This window comes from Colletotrichum truncatum (assembly GCF_014235925.2).
Source record: "Colletotrichum truncatum strain CMES1059 chromosome Unknown Contig_0001, whole genome shotgun sequence".
In the NCBI taxonomy this organism is placed as follows: Eukaryota; Fungi; Ascomycota; class Sordariomycetes; order Glomerellales; family Glomerellaceae; genus Colletotrichum; species Colletotrichum truncatum.
This window is the reverse complement of record NW_027222398.1, coordinates 6,211,193-6,228,292: the sequence shown is the minus strand read 5'-3', so window position 1 is coordinate 6,228,292 and position 17,100 is coordinate 6,211,193. Positions and strand designations below refer to the sequence as shown.

Here is a 17,100-nt window from a genome sequence, read left to right as displayed (position 1 = left end):
GTTCGATCAAACAGTCACGTCACAAGGGCACGTGATATCTCACGTGCCAGTCGTACCCGTATAAGAGTCGCTCGTGATAGCTTCGCAGTTAGGAGGTTCAGTCAAGAAGAGAACCAACTGCTTACTGTCATAACTAAGCTTACTGGTTCATCGTTGTTTATTGCCTTGTGACCGCCTGTTTGACTTCCGTACTATTCTGTTTACATCTCTGTTCTTATCACGGTTCTAGCCTCTACCTGTTGTAGCCACGTGTTAGTTAGCAGGAAGAACTGTGACAATAGTAGTGCGGGGTAAAAGGTGTTCGGAAAATGGGAACTTGAGGCCTTGGCATTTTTGAGGTTATCTGGCGCCTGATGGGGCAAAAAGTGTGTTTCCTGGCGAGCTGTCTTAAGCCTGAATGCATCCCTTTACACAAAACAACCTTATTTTCTTTCGCTCTCTGGTCGTGCGACTAACGGGCTTCAAAACTTTCCAACTGTGACGAACTAGGCACACAGCAATCAGGCTAGGAAAGGTGTAAAAGAGTGACTTGATTTAAAAGAGGGTATATGTGTGAGAAAGCACATACTTATACGTCTACGGTGTGCGTTTGGTGTGGTCGGTGAGCGTTGACACTATCGCCACACTAACAAAAAGATTTAAAAAAAAGGTAACAGTAGGCAGATCAAAACTAAATGAGCTTAATATAGGGTTGAACTCTGCAATTGGCAAGATGTCTGTGGGTTTATTGTGTGACTTTTAAGAGAGGCACAGTGACAATTTTGCCGTTTTGATCAAGTGTTTGCGTTACATGTGCGACAGTTTTCTTTTCAGCCTCTCAAGGTTCCACGTTACAAGTGCCACCCCATTTCATTTGCCTGCCTATTGTCTGGAGATTATGAGAGCTGAATTTTTTTTTTTTTTTTTTTTTTTTTTTTTTTTAAAAGGGATAAAAACATCGACAGCAGGCAAAATCGACTTTCATTGTTCACTCATAGCTTTCTTCGCAGTATAAGTGTGGACAAATAAGCCGCAGAAATGCACAATTCTTCTCTATTCATACTTACATAAGGTACGTAGATCTCAATGTTTGCTTCCTTTTCATACTGGTCTATTATTGAGTATTGCCCATCACTTAAGGACATTACTCGCTTGATTGTCCAACTTGACTGAGAATCATCACAGCCGTAGAGTTTGGAGTGTGTGAGACCAAATCAAGAATAGCCATGTAGGTGCCCAAGTATTTTTTCACTGTATCAGAATCAAACCGATGGCTCCAGAATGCCAATGCACCAGAAACATTTCCCCCACTCTCGTCAACTTGAAGAACTAGATCGTACTGGAAGCACATGGTTAGCATTTCCCTTTATTTCGGGAAATGAATCTCAATGGCCACTTACTTCCGAAGAGTCACGCTTCTCTAAGGGTTTGAATATTAAGTTTCTTTGCCCGAGATGATGTTCCAGCTCCTTTCCCTGATAGTGCACCTTGCGAATATTGACCATGGTGTTGAATAGCCCCTGGGTCGTTGTACAACCTGCTAACTTTTCAATGGCCTTTAAAGAGCATGGTTGATACGCCAAGGCCTCAATGTTGGAAGTTTGGAACGACTGAACCAACTCCAGCACCGGTACCGCCGCTGGAGAGAGGTCAACATACGCAGGTAGCACGCTTAGAACTGGTCCCACGACGTCTTCTACATCGGCCACCGGCGCATCCCGACCAGCGATGAGTTGGCCGAAACATACCATGTCCTGCTGCGTGTGGTACTTGAGTAAAAGCGCCCAGCAGAACTGAAAGAAATGGGAGGTCGTGACTTGAGCAAGACGGCAGAAGTCGGATATCGTCTGCCACTGCGAGGAGGTAATCGAGAATGGGATTGAGACCTCCTCAACAGGTAGATAATTAGCGGCGAAAGACTGAGTCGATGGCTGCGTAAAGATGCATGGCTTTGCGCCACGCAAAACTTTTTCTTGCCAGGCCTTGTTATTGGTTGATACGGTACGGGTGTCATACCACTTGGTGTACTTTGCAAATGCTGTGCCTGGATTGCTGGGTGTCCCGTTGTTATAAAACATGTCTAGGTCGACGAGCATATGCTCCAGGGCAACCGTGTCCGTGACGAGATGACTCAGGCTCATCGTCAAAAACAGCTCCCCAGAGCTAGTGAGGGATAGAATCAAATGGTAAGTTGGTCCCGGTTTGGTGTTGCCCGTGTCAGAGTTGAAGTTTTGTACGAACGTATCGTGATCGGCTTGGAGACGTTCCACAGCACTTTTCTCACTCTCAACAGGCCGCACACCAACATGTGCCTTCGTCTCACGGAGGATCACCTGGTGCAAGAGGTCATCTTGAGAGTCGGCCACGAATACCGTACGCAGGATAGAATGACGATTGACGACGCTCTGCCAGGCTTGAAGGACCCTCTCGACGTCCACTAGACCATCCGAGTTCTTTGTTGTCAATTGTGCGAGAAACGTGGCACAATACGGTTTTCCTGGGTGAGTACGGCTGGCATGGTAAACCTGATGTTGGAAAGGAGTGGCTGGCATCACAGCCTCCACCTCTTGTTCCGAAACTGATAGGATGTTGCACACGCGACGATCTGGCCCAGAAGAAATTTCGCCATCCACGACTGTGTGAGATAGCATGCTTCGGCCCACGATGCGGGCTGCAAGTCCCTGGATAGTCCTACCCGCAAGCAGATCGTGCGTCATCATGTGAAGATTTGCTTCTCTGCAGCGGCGAGTAACTTTCATGGCTGAAATAGAGTCCCCTCCGAGGGCGAAGAACGAGTCGTTTAAACCAAAGGTGGCTTCGGCACAGTCAGCTCTGAACATTGCAAACCTAGGGCACCTGAAACATACCTCTGTCTATCTCCAGGACCTCACTCCATATTTTGCGCAAACTCTCCTCCAATTCGGTGCCCACTGCCTTGGCGCTGTTGTCTTTGGACCCCCCTGGATTGCTTGCTCTCCGAAACAGGGTCTCGTCCATGTCGTATACGGCACGTGTTGTCGTCTTCAAGTCTACTTTGTATGAAACAAGAAGAGGCACGCGCTTCGTAAGCAGAATCAAGTCTGGAATCATGTAGCTTGGCAATGGAGATGCAAGTCTCTGCCTCACATACTGCTCGATCTTCGCTGTCTCGGCAAGATTGTGAGGTTCATAAAGTTCCCATAAGTCGCCCGTCGCATTTCCAGGGTGTGGCTTGCTTGCGCCTTCACCATCTTGGCGCAGGCCAACGACTGCGACCAGCTTGCCCTTGCACAAACCCTCTTTTCCATCAAACACGGCAACATGCTCCACTTTATTAATGGAAAGAAAGTGATGTTCTATCTCCTGACGCTCGATCCTATAACCACGTACCTTGATCTGAGCATCGCGGCGGCCTAGGAAGTTGAGACTTCCATCGGTATTGTACCGTACCAGATCTCCTGTCTTGTAGAGTCTGTAGGCATCATCGTTGGACCATAATCGGCGGAGGACTTCATCTTGCTGCCATACTAAATCACTAACGAAGGCTCGGCTAGTCTCCAACTCATCTCCCAGGTAGCCACGTGCCAAGATTGGACCGTTCACCAGAAGCTCACCCACTGCTCCGATAGGTGCTAGCAAATCATGGTTTTCGGGCTCAACAACCCAGAGTCTGCAAGCCACTCCGCGGCCTATGTTGCTGGCCTCTGAGCCCGGGAGTAGTCTGCTGCTGATTGCTGAGTTTACTGAGGCTTCCGAGGGGCCATAGGTGTTGATCAAATAAACGTGAGATGCCCACGTATCCACGTCGGCCTGAGTAAGGGCCTCTCCACCTAATGAGAGTATCTGCAGATATAACAGTAAGCATGACGGAAGATGTTTGAAGAAGTAAGGTGGTAGTTAATGAAATTCGTTACCTTGACGCTCGGTACGTCTGCTGGCGATAGTGTGCGCATGAGCGAAGGCGTCACGTCCAGTAGATTTACCCCCATCCGTCGCACAAACCCGGCGAAGTTAGACATGCGTTCTTCATCAGATGGCACGCAAACACATCCGCCCGCAACAAGGGTGCCAAAGATTTCCAGGATAGAGCTGTCGAACACGTATGAGGCAAACTGCGCTACCCTCGAATTCTCGTCAAGCCTGTAGCCCGTAATCTGCGCGCTGAGAGCGGAAGAGATTGAGCCTTGTGGTATGGCAACTATTTTAGGCTTCCCGGTAGAACCTGATGTCGAGATAACGTAACAAAGATTATGGAGACTTGGTTTAGGTAACTCTCCATGTTCTCCGGACGACTTCAACGTGGATTCAAGACATGACAAACTGGCCATATCCACCGGCATGACATGATTCAGGAGCTCTGTAACTTTGCGCTCCAAAAGTGGCGATGACAAGCCGACGTTGGATTGTGTCTGAAACACGACATCTCGACACCGCTCTTGAGGCCAGCTAGGGTCCAGGTGTGAGAAAGCTGCGCCTGCTCGCAGCACACCACACATGGCTACCACTGCCCAGACAGACTTTTCAAAACAAAGAGTCACCACTTTCTCGGGCCCGATACCATTGGAAACTAACCATTGTGCTAGTAAGTTGGAAAGCTTGTCCAGGTCGTCGTATCGCAGTTCGATTTCTGTTGACTTGAGCGCAGGGGCTGATGGGCGCTTGAGAACGTTTTGCGCCACAAGGTCGTGAAGAGTAGAGGGCACCGCAATAGGAGTTGAAGAATTCCATTTGGAAATCTGGTCCCTCTGGCTCCTGTCGGTAAGATCCAATTGATTGACCGGTGTAGAGGGACTAGAAACTAGCATGCGAACGGCTGCACCAAACGCTGACATCACAAAAGCGGCTTGCTCATCGGACAGCATGGCGGTTGAGTAATTGAGACGGACTGACAGAGTTTCTGGCCCGTCACAGACAGCCAAAGCAATGTCGTACTAAATGAGAATGATTAGCGATGATAAATCGGGGGCCTCATGACCAACTTTGGGTGGGATTTGTGTCTGCTCACCTCGTCCATCTCCTTCATGTCCAGAATGTCTATTTGAGCCCCTACGCCAATGTCGAATGTTCTTCTTCGGACATCAGTCCTCTGAACATCCATTATGGTGTTGAATGGCTGGCGTTCCTGTAATCCAAGATTTCGGTAAATCCTTGGAAGAGACGCCGTCTGGAACGGCATCGCAGCGTGCAGGTCTTTTTGGCACGACTCTATCAGTTCAATTGACGTCATCTGAGACTCAAGTTGAATCCTTAATATGTTCATGTTGATTACTGTGAGTCGGTTAGCACACCCCCTCCCTTTGAGAACTAGAGACTAAGGAGCAGGGGAGAAATAGCCTGTGCTGGCAAGGAAGCCTGATGCGTCCTGTGAATTCTGTGGGAATGGTACTTACTAGAACATGTTAGTCATATGAATCAATCTAAAGAGAAAGGTAGGAACGGTGGAAATGAAAGTTGTTACTTACCTTGGACCAATGATTTTCTCAATATTGCGGACAGGAAGCGCTCTTCCAGACACCGGATACCCAAAGCACACATCCTTTTGATTTGTGTACCGGCTCAATGTCAACGCCCAGGCGGCATATGCAATATTTGAGACAGTAATTCTGTGCTTCCGGCAAAAAGCCTGGACTGTGGGCGTGTCGCACAGGGGGATGAGCTCTGTTGTCTTCGTTGCCGCAACAGCGTGGCGCTCTTTCAACGTTGTCAAGGCAGGGAACCAGCAAGGAACTAGTCCTTTAAGGTATCTTCCCCAAAACCTGTCCATGGAAGGGTTTCGTGTTTGGCGCTCGATGTACTTGACGTACTCGGCATATGAAATAACTTCGTCGTCCAACTTGCCAGCATAGCCTTCGAGCAGCTCCGTAATGATGTTCATGGATGATATGGCGTCCATCATCAAATGGTTCTTGCGTAGGTAGCAGTAGATGGATCGAGAGCTGCTGCCAACCTGGTATATAGTCAAGCAGGCCAGGGGAAGAGCGCTAAGCGGACTATTTGCAGACGCTTTTGTCTCTTTTTCATAGTCAAGAACGACATCATCCTCGTCATCGCAAGTCTTGTACCGTACTACATCAGAGGCTTTGACATTTCGCAACACTCCCATGCAGAATGGCGAAGATATCTTGTCCCCAACGGACTCGACGAAAACTGTCCTAAGCATTGTGTTCTTGCGGATGACTTTGTGCCAAGCTTTCTCAAGCTTCGCTGAACTAACAACACTTTCGTCCGGTGCGGCATTCAACCGGAACAAAAGATGTGCGTCGTAAATAGAAGCTCGCTGATTCAACATGCTCACAAGCATTCCTTGCTGAACTGGCGGGCATGCGTAAGCGTCTTCAAGATTGTTGTCTGTCAGATCAAGACCCGAGTCTTTCAAGCGGAGACGGACAGACTCAATGAACGGATTTGCTGGAGGCTTCACTGGCTCCGGAGGCGCCGACGCCAAAGGGTTTCCTGGCTGAGGAGACGCCTCATTAGCCAGTGATACGCAAATCGATTTGACTTGGCCAAACCACTTGAATAGTTGTTGCTGTCGACGCATTTTCTTGTTGTATTCGAACTTGAATTTGAGGCCATCGCCTTTCCTCAACACTTGAACATCGATCCAGCATGGGCGCAGCATCTTTCCGCCAGAATTGTGCGGTCTCTCAGGCTCAAAGCTTGGAAGCCAAGGTTGGTCTTGGCACAATTCTAGTACAGCTCCAGATTTGTCTGTTGACATGCCAGATCCCCAGTAGCTAAACAGAATTTCCTTAGGGCAACTTCTTTGGCGAAAGCGGTTGGCCACGCCGGAAAGCCTTTGTGCGCGTGTTGATGTTCTGGCCTTGTGAACCTGGCGAATGGCCTCGGATATGCTAGGGCAAGAAGCCTCAATGGCGACTGGGTCGAATGCGCCAAAGCAGCCAACAGTCTGGGAGACGTCCATGCTGGTATTGATTTCTTCGCGGCCATGGCCTGCGTTGAAGACTTGAGGAACGTGTTCTTGCCCAAAGACGGCTGAGAACGAGAAGAGCAGGGCACCGAGCAGTATGTCAATGGTTTCCACCTCCGAATCCTGCTGCCGTGCCTTCAAATTTGTGATATTGACCCCGTCGAGGACGAAACTGTAACTGCGGGTATCATTATACGAGTTTGGAGCCCCATCAACGCTCCAAAACTTGGCAATGCCTGCTGCGTCTGGCTCGTTGGCTGATGACATCGAGCTTGAAGGGCCTTCAGTCGATCTTGCATGAGTTCCAAGGACATTGATCCAGGATGGGAACGACGTGATCTCGGGAAGTGGTACCCTCCCGTGCCGCAGCCAATCTTCCAAGTCTCGGCTTATGATTCTCCACGAGTGAAGATCTATGACGAGCTGATGAGCCGTGAGAGCCAGGATGTTGGCTTTCCCGGAGTCCCCTTGAATTTGAATAAGGTCGGCTGCGAAGACAGGTCCTGCGCAGGCATCCAGTTGGCTTTGGGTTTGGTGGATATAGTCAGAAAGCTTTTCAATACTATCTGCAGCATGCGTGTGCAAGATGAAGGCGTTACACAAGTCGTCCGATATGTACTGCTTCTCTTCACCGTCTGACGTGCAACGAAAACGGCTGCGAAGCATTGGATGAGCCTCGGCCAGTATTCTCATTGCTTGCTGCAACTCGTCATGTGTAACTTCGCGTTGCAATTTGAACGTCATGCTCTGATGGTGGAAAGCATTTTCGCCGCTTGGGTTGGCTCGAAGCTGAACCTGTTGAATAGGAGAGAGGCTGAACTCGCCAGCGCCTGAGCCACTAGAAAGGCTTTCTGTTGCGGCTATGCTGGTGGTACTGAGTATTGCGGCGGCTATGGATCTAATACTGCCGAGCCGCAAGATCTGGCTTGCCGAGACGCTGTGGCCTAGCCGATGTAGCTGTGAGCTGATATTCAATGCAGCCAGTGAATCGCCTCCTTTGGCAATGAACAAATCATCCTTGGAGATATCGGCCTCTTCAATTTCAAGTATGTCAGCCCATATGGTTCGGAGACTGCTTTCGAGCGTCGCTTGCCTCCCGGCCGTGGTGTCAATGACACCATTGTCGATCTTTTCCACGGCACAGAGCGCGTTGCTGTGCGATAGTAAGAGAGTTGTCATTGTATTATTGGGTAAATTGTTTGAACAGATGGGCATTACTGTCTAAACGAGCACGGCAAAAGATCGCTAACATGAGTGACTTGTAATTTACTTAAGATATGTGAAAAAGCCATCATAGCCATGTCCCTTGAATAACATGTGTCTTGTTTTTGTGTGCTTTTGAGTTGCCGCCACTTGTTTTCAGGTCCTCAGCGAGCGTCCAGCACATCAATACTGCAGGGTTCAGCAGCCGAGTAATGTCGTATGACCCGCTGTCCGGGAGATACGTACGCGATGCATCCTGGTTGGCGAGTCAAGTAATGTGGCCGCTACCCCTGGATCCAAGACAGTAGAAACACGTATTTCGCCGGACTCTCATCAACAGGCAGACCCAGATAAAGATCAGCTCGTGTGTGCATTTCGTCAACGTGCACGGATTGTCCCAAGTGGTTCTCCATGAGACATGCCGTCTGAGCTCAAGTCGATTTAACTCACTCGGGACCTCCGACTGAAGTTTTAGCTCAAGTATGAGCGGATGTTTTGGATGAAATTCGGCTGAAAGTTCTGGCTACGCTGATTCTATGTTTAGAGCTTGGTTGAGGTTGAAGCTGAAGTTGTCAACATACTAGAACCTCTTCAATGTTCTTTGATACCCCCATGACTTAGTTGTACCCGCCGGAACAACTTGGCGCGGAGATGTCCCTAACTGCAGACGCTCCATTGAGTGGGGAACGAATGCCGTATATGCCGTTTGAAGTGAGTGTCTATTCCAATGGGTGTGTATGTATAAACCGACCGGTTTGCGGTATAGGCTGTGCATCGAACGGTACGGATATGAGAAAGTATGTTAGATTGAGGCTCCTTTTCGCTCTCCACCATTCGTAGACCGGGCCAGCGACGGATTCGCACTCATAGCTAGGATCGTTGTGGGACTCTCAAACCAATCCGAGTGGGGAAGAGGTATCATTCCTTGACGTCGGTCTCAGATTAGTGTAATGGCATTGTAGGTCTGGAGAGCAACGGCGTCCAAGGCCCTAGAGCCGTCATCGCATTTGATGCCTCTACGCATACAATTGCATCTGCCTTCATTCTTTGTATCTTAAAGAGCAAATACCCTCCAAAGACCGCAAGAGGGTCTTCTCAATACCATGTCAAGGACCAATGATTCACCGACAGGGGTACCAAATCCAACACCTGAGAACAGCGGCAACGAAGACTCAGCTCAGCGAGATATGGAAAACACGCCTGATCAGCCCCGGTCCATCCGCGCTGGTGAAAGTACTTGTTCGTCTGAGAAACATGTCATTAAGGAAAGTGTTAGTCAAAGATATGAAGCACTACAGGACAACAAAGAGAAGAAACCGACTTCGAAGCACGAGGACGATCCTGAGGTCGGCTCGAGGTCCACCTCCGAAAGAACCAAATCCTCTCTGGGAGACAGTAACGCATCCAACATCGTTGACTGGGACGGCGATAACGACCCGGATCATCCATACAACTGGCCTGCGTGGCACACCGGGCTCAACTGTGGTTTGATTAATGTGGCCAACTTCATCTGCCCCTTGGGCTCTAGTAAGCTCGTCACCTCCAAACTCCCGTTCCTGATATCAAACCATCCCGCCAACTAAATGTGAGCCATCTTCGCACCCGCCGTCTCTCAGGTCGCAAGCGAGTTCAACAACCACAGTCCCGAAATTGCGGCATTCGTCGTCTCCGTCGACGTCCTGGGCTTCGCGTTTGGCCCTTTGGGGATGGCGCCCCTTTCCGAACTATACGGCCGTGTCAAGGTGCTTCATGTATCTGGCATCGGCTTTCTCGCCTTCACTATCGCATGTGCTGTTGCCCCAAACATGACCTCTTTGATCATTTTCCGTTTTCTGAGTGGTGTCTTTGGCTCTTGCATTGGGCCGACCGGAGCGGGAGCCATTGCCGATATGGTGCCGCAGGAGAAGCGCGCCGTTGCGGTCGCAGTGTCTGCCGCCGGCGGTCTCCTGGGTCCCATTGTCGGGCCTATACTGGGCGGTTTCGTAGCTGCTGCGTGGGGGTGGCGTTGGACGCAGTGGGTTGTCGCTATTCCCAGCGGCGTCCTCTCTATCCTCATATTTTTCGGTTTTCGGGAGTGCTATCATCCAGTCCTCTTGGAACGTAAAGCTGTCAAGCTTCGCAGGGAGACCGGAGACATGTCGCTGAAATCCAAATTTGACCTCGGTTTGTCACCTTCTGACCACTTCAAGCGCAGCATCATTCGTCCGCTGAAGCTGTTGGTGCGGTCGCCCATCGTCTCACTCAGCGCGATCTTCATCGGCGTCAGCTATGCCATCTTGTTCCTCATGTTCACTTCCATGGCCTCAGTATTCCGGGAGTATTACAATTTCAGTACATCAGTTGTCGGCCTCGCATTCATTGGTCTGGGTGTTGGCTCCATACTCGGGGTCGCAGTCTATTCTGTGACCTCGGACCGCCAGCTTCAAAAGAAAGTCGCCACATCAGACGCAACCTCTGATTCTGGAACATCGACCGCGACAGGCACAGATTCAGCCAACGCGTCTGCAAAAAACGAAGACATAAAACCTCCTGAACAACGTCTTTTTCATCTACCGATTGGCAGCCTATGTCTTCCGATCGGTCTTCTCATCTACGGGTGGACAGTTCAGTACCGCGTTCATTGGATCGTGCCGATTATGGCAACATCGCTCATCGCGGCGGGGAACATCCTTGTCTACATGTCTCTGCAGATGTTTCTTGTGGACTCATTCACCATCTATGCAGCGTCAGCTCTGGCAGCAATGACAGTCGTGCGGTCTGTTGCAGCTGGTCTGCTGCCGCTGTCCGGTTTGAGGTTGTATGACGCCCTCGGCGTTGGGTGGGGCTCTAGCCTGCTGGCTTTCATCAACTTGTTTTTCGTGCCGATGGCATTGGCCATCAAAAGGTATGGGGCGTATCTGCGACATCGGTACGAATTTAAGACATTGTAGTTACTGTAAGCCTAGAGATATGGCAGAGTTCGGGTCAAGCCTGTGCATAATGAACCAATCATGGGCGCATGCCCAGTACGTATATAGAGACGCGGACAGTGTATCTTTTTCGACAGTCTCTTGAGTAGATGATGCTAATTGCTTGCTGGTCCAGTACACTTTTATGGAGTGAAAGTCGTCCTTCTTGGTGACATTGTCATCTGGATACATTCACATCACTATAGCCTTCACTTGTAACTGAAATGCCTCGGTAAGGCCGCTGAACAAATTCATGTTTCAGTACATTGAACCATCACTCAGTGAACCGTAGCTGTGTAAATCTGAGGTTAGAGTATTTTGACGCATCCAAAGTAACTCTCTGCACCGGCAATCGCTAGACCAAGTGATGAAGATGTTCAGACAAGATCATCGGCAACATTGAGTTCAAGCAGGGCCACAGCATCGTCAAACTTCCTACGACATAGGTGCAAGCGTTTAAATCGCACAGAAAAGCCAGTTTGCTATTAACGCAGCGCATGTCATGCATGACTGAATGTGTATTTCGGCTTTTCCCAACCTCATACTACTGCTGAGGTCTTGCTACTGAAGGAGCTAGGTCCAGACGGTGAAACAATCGCTAGTACCTGCTTATTCTAGCATAACGTTTAATTTCAACTTTTACTTGGTGACTCGAGAATGCCATGAATTTGCGAATGTGAAATTCTCAATCAGTCAGTCTAGGTAATAATAATGACAATATCTTCTTAACGGTTATTAGATAGTTCAAATTCAACAATGCTCATGACGACAGCCAAAGCTACAAGGTCAGACTTTGAAATGTGGCACACATGGCGCGAGTAATGAGCGGAAAGGAGATGACAAGCACAATGATGTCACCCGACTGCTCATGTGTATGGTGTAAGCTGTAGAGTTTCGCTTTTTTGACACTCGAAAAGGTGGCCATCACCTGAGATAGTTCCCATAGAAAGCGCGGCTGGTATGAGTTTAGAAGAGTCAGGCGATATTGGATGTTCGGTCCTTGGCATTTACCGAGTTTCCGCAAGGAGTATTTTGAGTTACATTCAGCGTGGAGAGATCAGACTCCAACCGGTGTTGTGCACACCAGGGGTTCTGAATCCTCCCGGAGGGAGTACAGGAAAACTTGGGATGTAACTTGTGCAATGGCGTACCGTTAATTCAGCTTGACCTACTACCATATTCGAGCATATCCTCTATATACACCCTTCTAAGCCTCTCTACAGTGCTTTCCAAACATTAGCTTGACAAGGGACCCCATGTCATTTATACAAATCTGGGTAATGGTAGGGGTGGAACACTTACCTTTGTTGTCTAATTGATTCTAGAATATGGACCTTTCGACCCACTTTTCTAGTTGGTTGCCCACGACAGATCAACTAGTGTAACGACTCAGGCAGACAGATAAAATATGCTTCTAAGCGTTTTGTGGAGATGGTAAAGGTGGGGCTGACCCGAGTGCGGCTACCCGGCATATTGTAATGGATTATGCCAGGGTGTAGCCAGGAAAGACTGGGTGCACGTGCCTCTCCGATTCAACGTCTACACTATAGTAATTAGTGCCAAGCTTGGATGAACGTCAAACTCTAAACTTTAGGTTGCCAATGTAGCACAGGTATCTGGCCTTCTTTCGCATGCTTCTTCTAGAACAACTGGCAGGCATATTAAGCCCACGGCCCACCACGATATGTCATGTCTGATGTCAATGAATTGCCGCAACGGAAAGTTTATTCTGCCGGGACGGTGCAGCTACACAAGTCTCAATATGCCTACACCCCATCCCCCCCAGGTCCCTCCCCCACGAATCCGCAGCTTCGCTCAACCAGCGAAACTCCCTTCCCCCGGTCCAAGATACTAAGAACGTGCTCTATGGTTTCGGCCACTTTTTACACGGTGCTCAGCTGCACTCATCAACTGAAACATCTTTATTCCCGTGTGCCAAGTGACGAGCCCACTCGGTCCACAGTTGTTGTGTATAGATAGCGAAGCGTCTACGAATATGTTTTTCGACATCTTGATTAACTTGCTTCGCCACACTAGTCGTCTTGTCTTGCTGAGAAATCACTCACTAGGTCCCCCCGTCAACCCAACTCACCGCAACTCAGCATGGAACCTAGCCACCAGGTCACGGACACTTGCCTGTCTCCGCTCGACTGGCTCATGCCACGGTACTATATGCCACAAATCTACTGCTTCCCATCGGGTAACCCCGGTCTATGCGAGAGCCTCCAACATGGGCTCGCTGGACTCGTCGCCGAAGTCCCCTTTCTACTGTCAGGTGTCGTTAGCCAGGAACATCCTTTAGGCTCGGTGGCGCTTAGCAACCCTTATCGTACCGCGAGCGACATCTTCAGCTGGCAGGACTTGTCAGAAAAACTAGATTACGAATCCCTGAAAAAGGACCATTTCCCATTGTCGATATTCAACGACAATGCCGTCATTGTCCCAAACACACTGAAGCGGCCGCTGCCCACTCCGGCACCAGTCTTCTGGTCCCGGCTCACCCTAGTACGTGGCGGGGCTTTTCTTTACGTGGGATTGCATCATGCTGTGTCAGACATGATTGGATTCGGATCTCTGGTTAAGATCTGGTCTGCCCATTGCCGCGATGGGGCTTCCACAGCGGCCGGGTTCGACCGGACCTGGTTGGATCGGTCTCCTCTCTGCAACATCGCGCCCTCCACACCGGTTGGCCCTGTACCTGCAGTGATACCAGACGGACTATTTTATGAAGATGTCTCCGTGTCGGCATTAGTTTCACCGGGCGAAGGACCTCCCCAGCCCGTCCCAGAATTCACCGCCGCCATCTTCTATTTCGCCCCAGAGGGTCTAGAACGACTCAAACGAGCAGCGGTCGACCACCTGCCGATTCTTGGAGAGTCTGGAGTACCCTGGGTGTCTACGAGCGATGTTCTCACGGCCCTCCTGTGGAGTGCGATAGTCTGGGCAGAGCAGGACTTTTCCCCAACCATTGACCGGAACGTTCCCTCCCACATGGCGTTCCCCGTCAACATCCGCTCGCTTTGGACTCCTGCCCTGCCGCCTGACTATGTCGGCGCAGCTTGTGGTCGAGCTTCGGCCGCGGCACCCACAGGAGATTTGCTCTTGTTGTCCGCCCCCGAAGCCAAACACGAGGGCGGAGAAGGTTCGAACGACTTGGGCCCCAGCAAGGCCAGACTCATGGCTAAAGTTTCTGTTGCCGTTCGTGCCGCCATCGCGAACATGAGCGAGGAGAAGATGAGGACTGCAATCGCTTTCACAGCCGCCCAGCCTGACCTGTCGCGCATCACCCAGCGTCCCACTAGGGCCCCGATGATCACCTCCTGGGCTGATAATCCCATACATGATCTAGACTGGGGCAAGACTGTTGGGCGATGCGAAGCCGTACGCTTTGCCACGTTCCCGGTCAGGGTGCGCCCGATTATCCTCCCCCGTGTATCCGCCAGGGACGGTGGTGGTGTGGAGGTGTTCTTGTCTGTCGACCAGGCAGAAATGAAGAGGTTCAGCGAGAGCGCGCTCGTGAAGCAGTTTGGAACTCTGAGAACCTCTGTGGTATTGGGTAAGCGGTGACATGTGGAAGTGTTCTCAGTTTGAAGGATTTTTTATACATTTGATTATGCATCATTCACCGTTAAAAATAAATCATAGGCGCAGAAAATCACGCAAACAGTCAGAGTTTCCATTTAGTAAGAAGTACTAGACAACACATTCTGCAACATGATTCTTGGTCTGAGCAACATTGTCAAAAGAAAAAAAAAAAAAAAACACTTAAAAAAAGACTTGAAGATAATTTCTGCCATGCGTAATGATGATTGATCCATCTTTGAAGTCTTCTGCGGCATGATATGCATAAATCAAATTTCAACATTTCCCCAAAGCAGATGGGGATGGAAGCAGTGTTTGCGCATCGGGGTTTTCAAGGGGGAGGGTTGTTCGGGCCATACACGGAGCCCCAAACTCCGGGGACCTTGGACGTGTCCAGCGGGTGCGCTTTGGTCAAGTCTCTGAGGATGCCTCGGTCGTTTGTGAGCCTGTGGTTCTCGATCCAGTGGTAGATGGCGTTCCAGTCCTTGCACTGGCGCTGGTAGCCCCAGCCAGTGCCCTCCACCTTGCCGCGCCACTCCAGAGTCACGTCCGCGTTGCACATGAGGCCCTGGCGAAGGTAGTCCCAGCAGTGGTTGAGGTGCTCCAGGTTCCAGTCGGCGCCGAAAAGCTTCTTGCGATTGGTGTCGGCGTTGCCCTGGTTGTTGTAGATATCGTAGAAGGCGTGTTTGGTAGAGTACTGAAAAGTTGGGAAAGATTATTAGTCTTGGCAGTTTGAAGTACAATATGAATTGTATTGATTTGCAAAACACATACCAGGCAGTGCAGCTGGTGAGCAATGGCAATCCACGCTGATGGCCCTCGTGGAAGTGATTGGTCGAGGTTCGGCATTTCGGGAATGGCCGTCTCGTTGTCGAGCATCACCAAACCACGACCGACTTCGCGTCATAACCTCGTCAGCTTTTTTTTTTGTGTGAAGCATAGCAGTGGTCTTTCCAAAGTCACTTACGAGGCATCAACTCATCCCAAGCTTTCAACTCCTCTTCGTTGGGAGCTTGAGTGTATAATTCTTCGGCTTCCAGAATTGTGGTGATTGGAACTGGACGAGGCAAAGCAACGTAAGCAAAATTTTGAATCCGGAAACAATTCTTTCAGTGTCTCTGCGAGTTCAAGTTAGGTCACTTACTTTCAGGCGGAAACCATTTCGGCTTCTTAGGGAAGTGTATGGTGTTTGGGTCCACGCAGTCCGGTTGAGCAGAACGAAGCATGAGCGTCAACACTAGCAGAAGTACAATGCAAACCGCATTAGACACAGACAAGATGAAGACTGAAAGCCCCGAAGATGGCTGGCGCATCATTGCGGACTGAGCTTCGTACAAGTCGTCCGAATCGATAAGCCTGGCCTTTTCGTGGGTAATGGTAGACGATGTTCTCAAAGAGCCCCCGGCTTCGGAGTAGTCCAAGTCTTCAACAGAATCGTTCTTGGGAGACATGATTCTCAATGTACTTGGCTTCTCGTTCAAGTTGCACAGAAGGTATGAAATGGTCTAACAAACAGCTACTTTGGTGCGGGAGGCTTCACTCCCCGTATTTATTCCGGCGACAAGTGTGACCCGATGTTAACTTGCACTACCGCTGTACTAGTATTTCATAAAGTGCCAATAATGCAGCAGAACATGGCAGGGGCCGGTCAATTGAGGTTGATTTTGTTGACCTGACCATCTAAAGGGGGTGTGAGAGAAGTTGAGGCAGGGGTCAGTTTATCTGACCTATTGCTCCACTGGATCTGAAGTCTATTTAGATTAATTCTGGTATACGCCGTAAAATCCGTTTGGGTTATGAAAGACTCAAAGTTTGAGAATGTTCCGAACCACTCGGACACGGACTCATAGGCAACTTGTCACTAACTACAGCTTTATGCAACGTGCAGGCATTAGTTAACTCTTCGAGCCAGGATGCAGGTACTGCGGACATGCTGGGTCTAACGGGTTCCTCCGTAGCAATCTATGAGTGCTGAGTCATTGCAGGTCCCCAAGTTACGGGGGGAACAGTTTGAATAAAGTCGCCGGATGCTGTCGGCGACATGGGTAGATGAAAATGCTGTAGCTCGTCACTCCCTCTCATCCATCTCTGTTTTAGAAATGACTTATCGTCGACTCATTCTAATGTAATCCACTGCCAGCTTCATTAGCTTTCAAGCTGGGCATGTTTATGTGATATCATTTTTTTTAGACTTAATTCTGAGCTTCGCAAGAACTTTTAGACCAAACTCTAAGTTTCATAAAGACTCAACTATTATGATCTACAGCTTTAGAGTTTTTTTGACTTCAACTCAAGATTACCCATCGGAGTACGTAGTGGTTACTGTTGCGATAGTTGGAATACGGAGCCGTGTGGCACTTCCAGCCACACGCCCGCCAGGCTGAGAGGCCCAAGCCTCCCAGACCCACGTGACAGGCCAAGGGGGAATATCCCCACCTTCTAGTCAACAACACCACTTTCAACAATCATGAACCATCG

General features: G+C 49.6%; 4 protein-coding genes across 4 annotated transcripts; 2 read left to right on the top strand and 2 right to left on the bottom strand.

Annotated features, from left to right (window-relative positions):
- Positions 1-1,123: 1,123 nt before the first annotated feature.
- Positions 1,124-4,286, bottom strand: CTRU02_201732 (nonribosomal peptide synthetase; the record flags this gene model as incomplete). The annotated part of the gene is made up of 4 exons (XM_036729854.1): positions 1,124-1,318; positions 1,380-2,794; positions 2,847-3,801; positions 3,873-4,286. The coding sequence occupies 4 exons, from the start codon at positions 4,284-4,286 to the stop codon at positions 1,124-1,126; spliced, it is 2,979 nt and encodes a 992-aa protein (XP_036578388.1).
- Positions 4,287-9,195: 4,909 nt separating this feature from the next.
- Positions 9,196-11,022, top strand: CTRU02_201731 (uncharacterized protein; the record flags this gene model as incomplete). The annotated part of the gene is made up of 2 exons (XM_036729853.1): positions 9,196-9,619; positions 9,683-11,022. The coding sequence occupies 2 exons, from the start codon at positions 9,196-9,198 to the stop codon at positions 11,020-11,022; spliced, it is 1,764 nt and encodes a 587-aa protein (XP_036578387.1).
- Positions 11,023-13,143: 2,121 nt separating this feature from the next.
- CTRU02_201730 (transferase family protein) lies at positions 13,144-14,607 on the top strand (the record flags this gene model as incomplete). The annotated part of the gene is made up of 1 exon (XM_036729852.1): positions 13,144-14,607. One exon carries the CDS (start codon positions 13,144-13,146, stop codon positions 14,605-14,607), a length of 1,464 nt encoding a protein of 487 aa, XP_036578386.1.
- Positions 14,608-14,953: 346 nt separating this feature from the next.
- CTRU02_201729 (uncharacterized protein) lies at positions 14,954-16,073 on the bottom strand (the record flags this gene model as incomplete). The annotated part of the gene is made up of 4 exons (XM_036729851.1): positions 14,954-15,319; positions 15,397-15,518; positions 15,590-15,679; positions 15,767-16,073. 4 exons carry the CDS (start codon positions 16,071-16,073, stop codon positions 14,954-14,956), a joined length of 885 nt encoding a protein of 294 aa, XP_036578385.1.
- Positions 16,074-17,100: the final 1,027 nt, after the last annotated feature.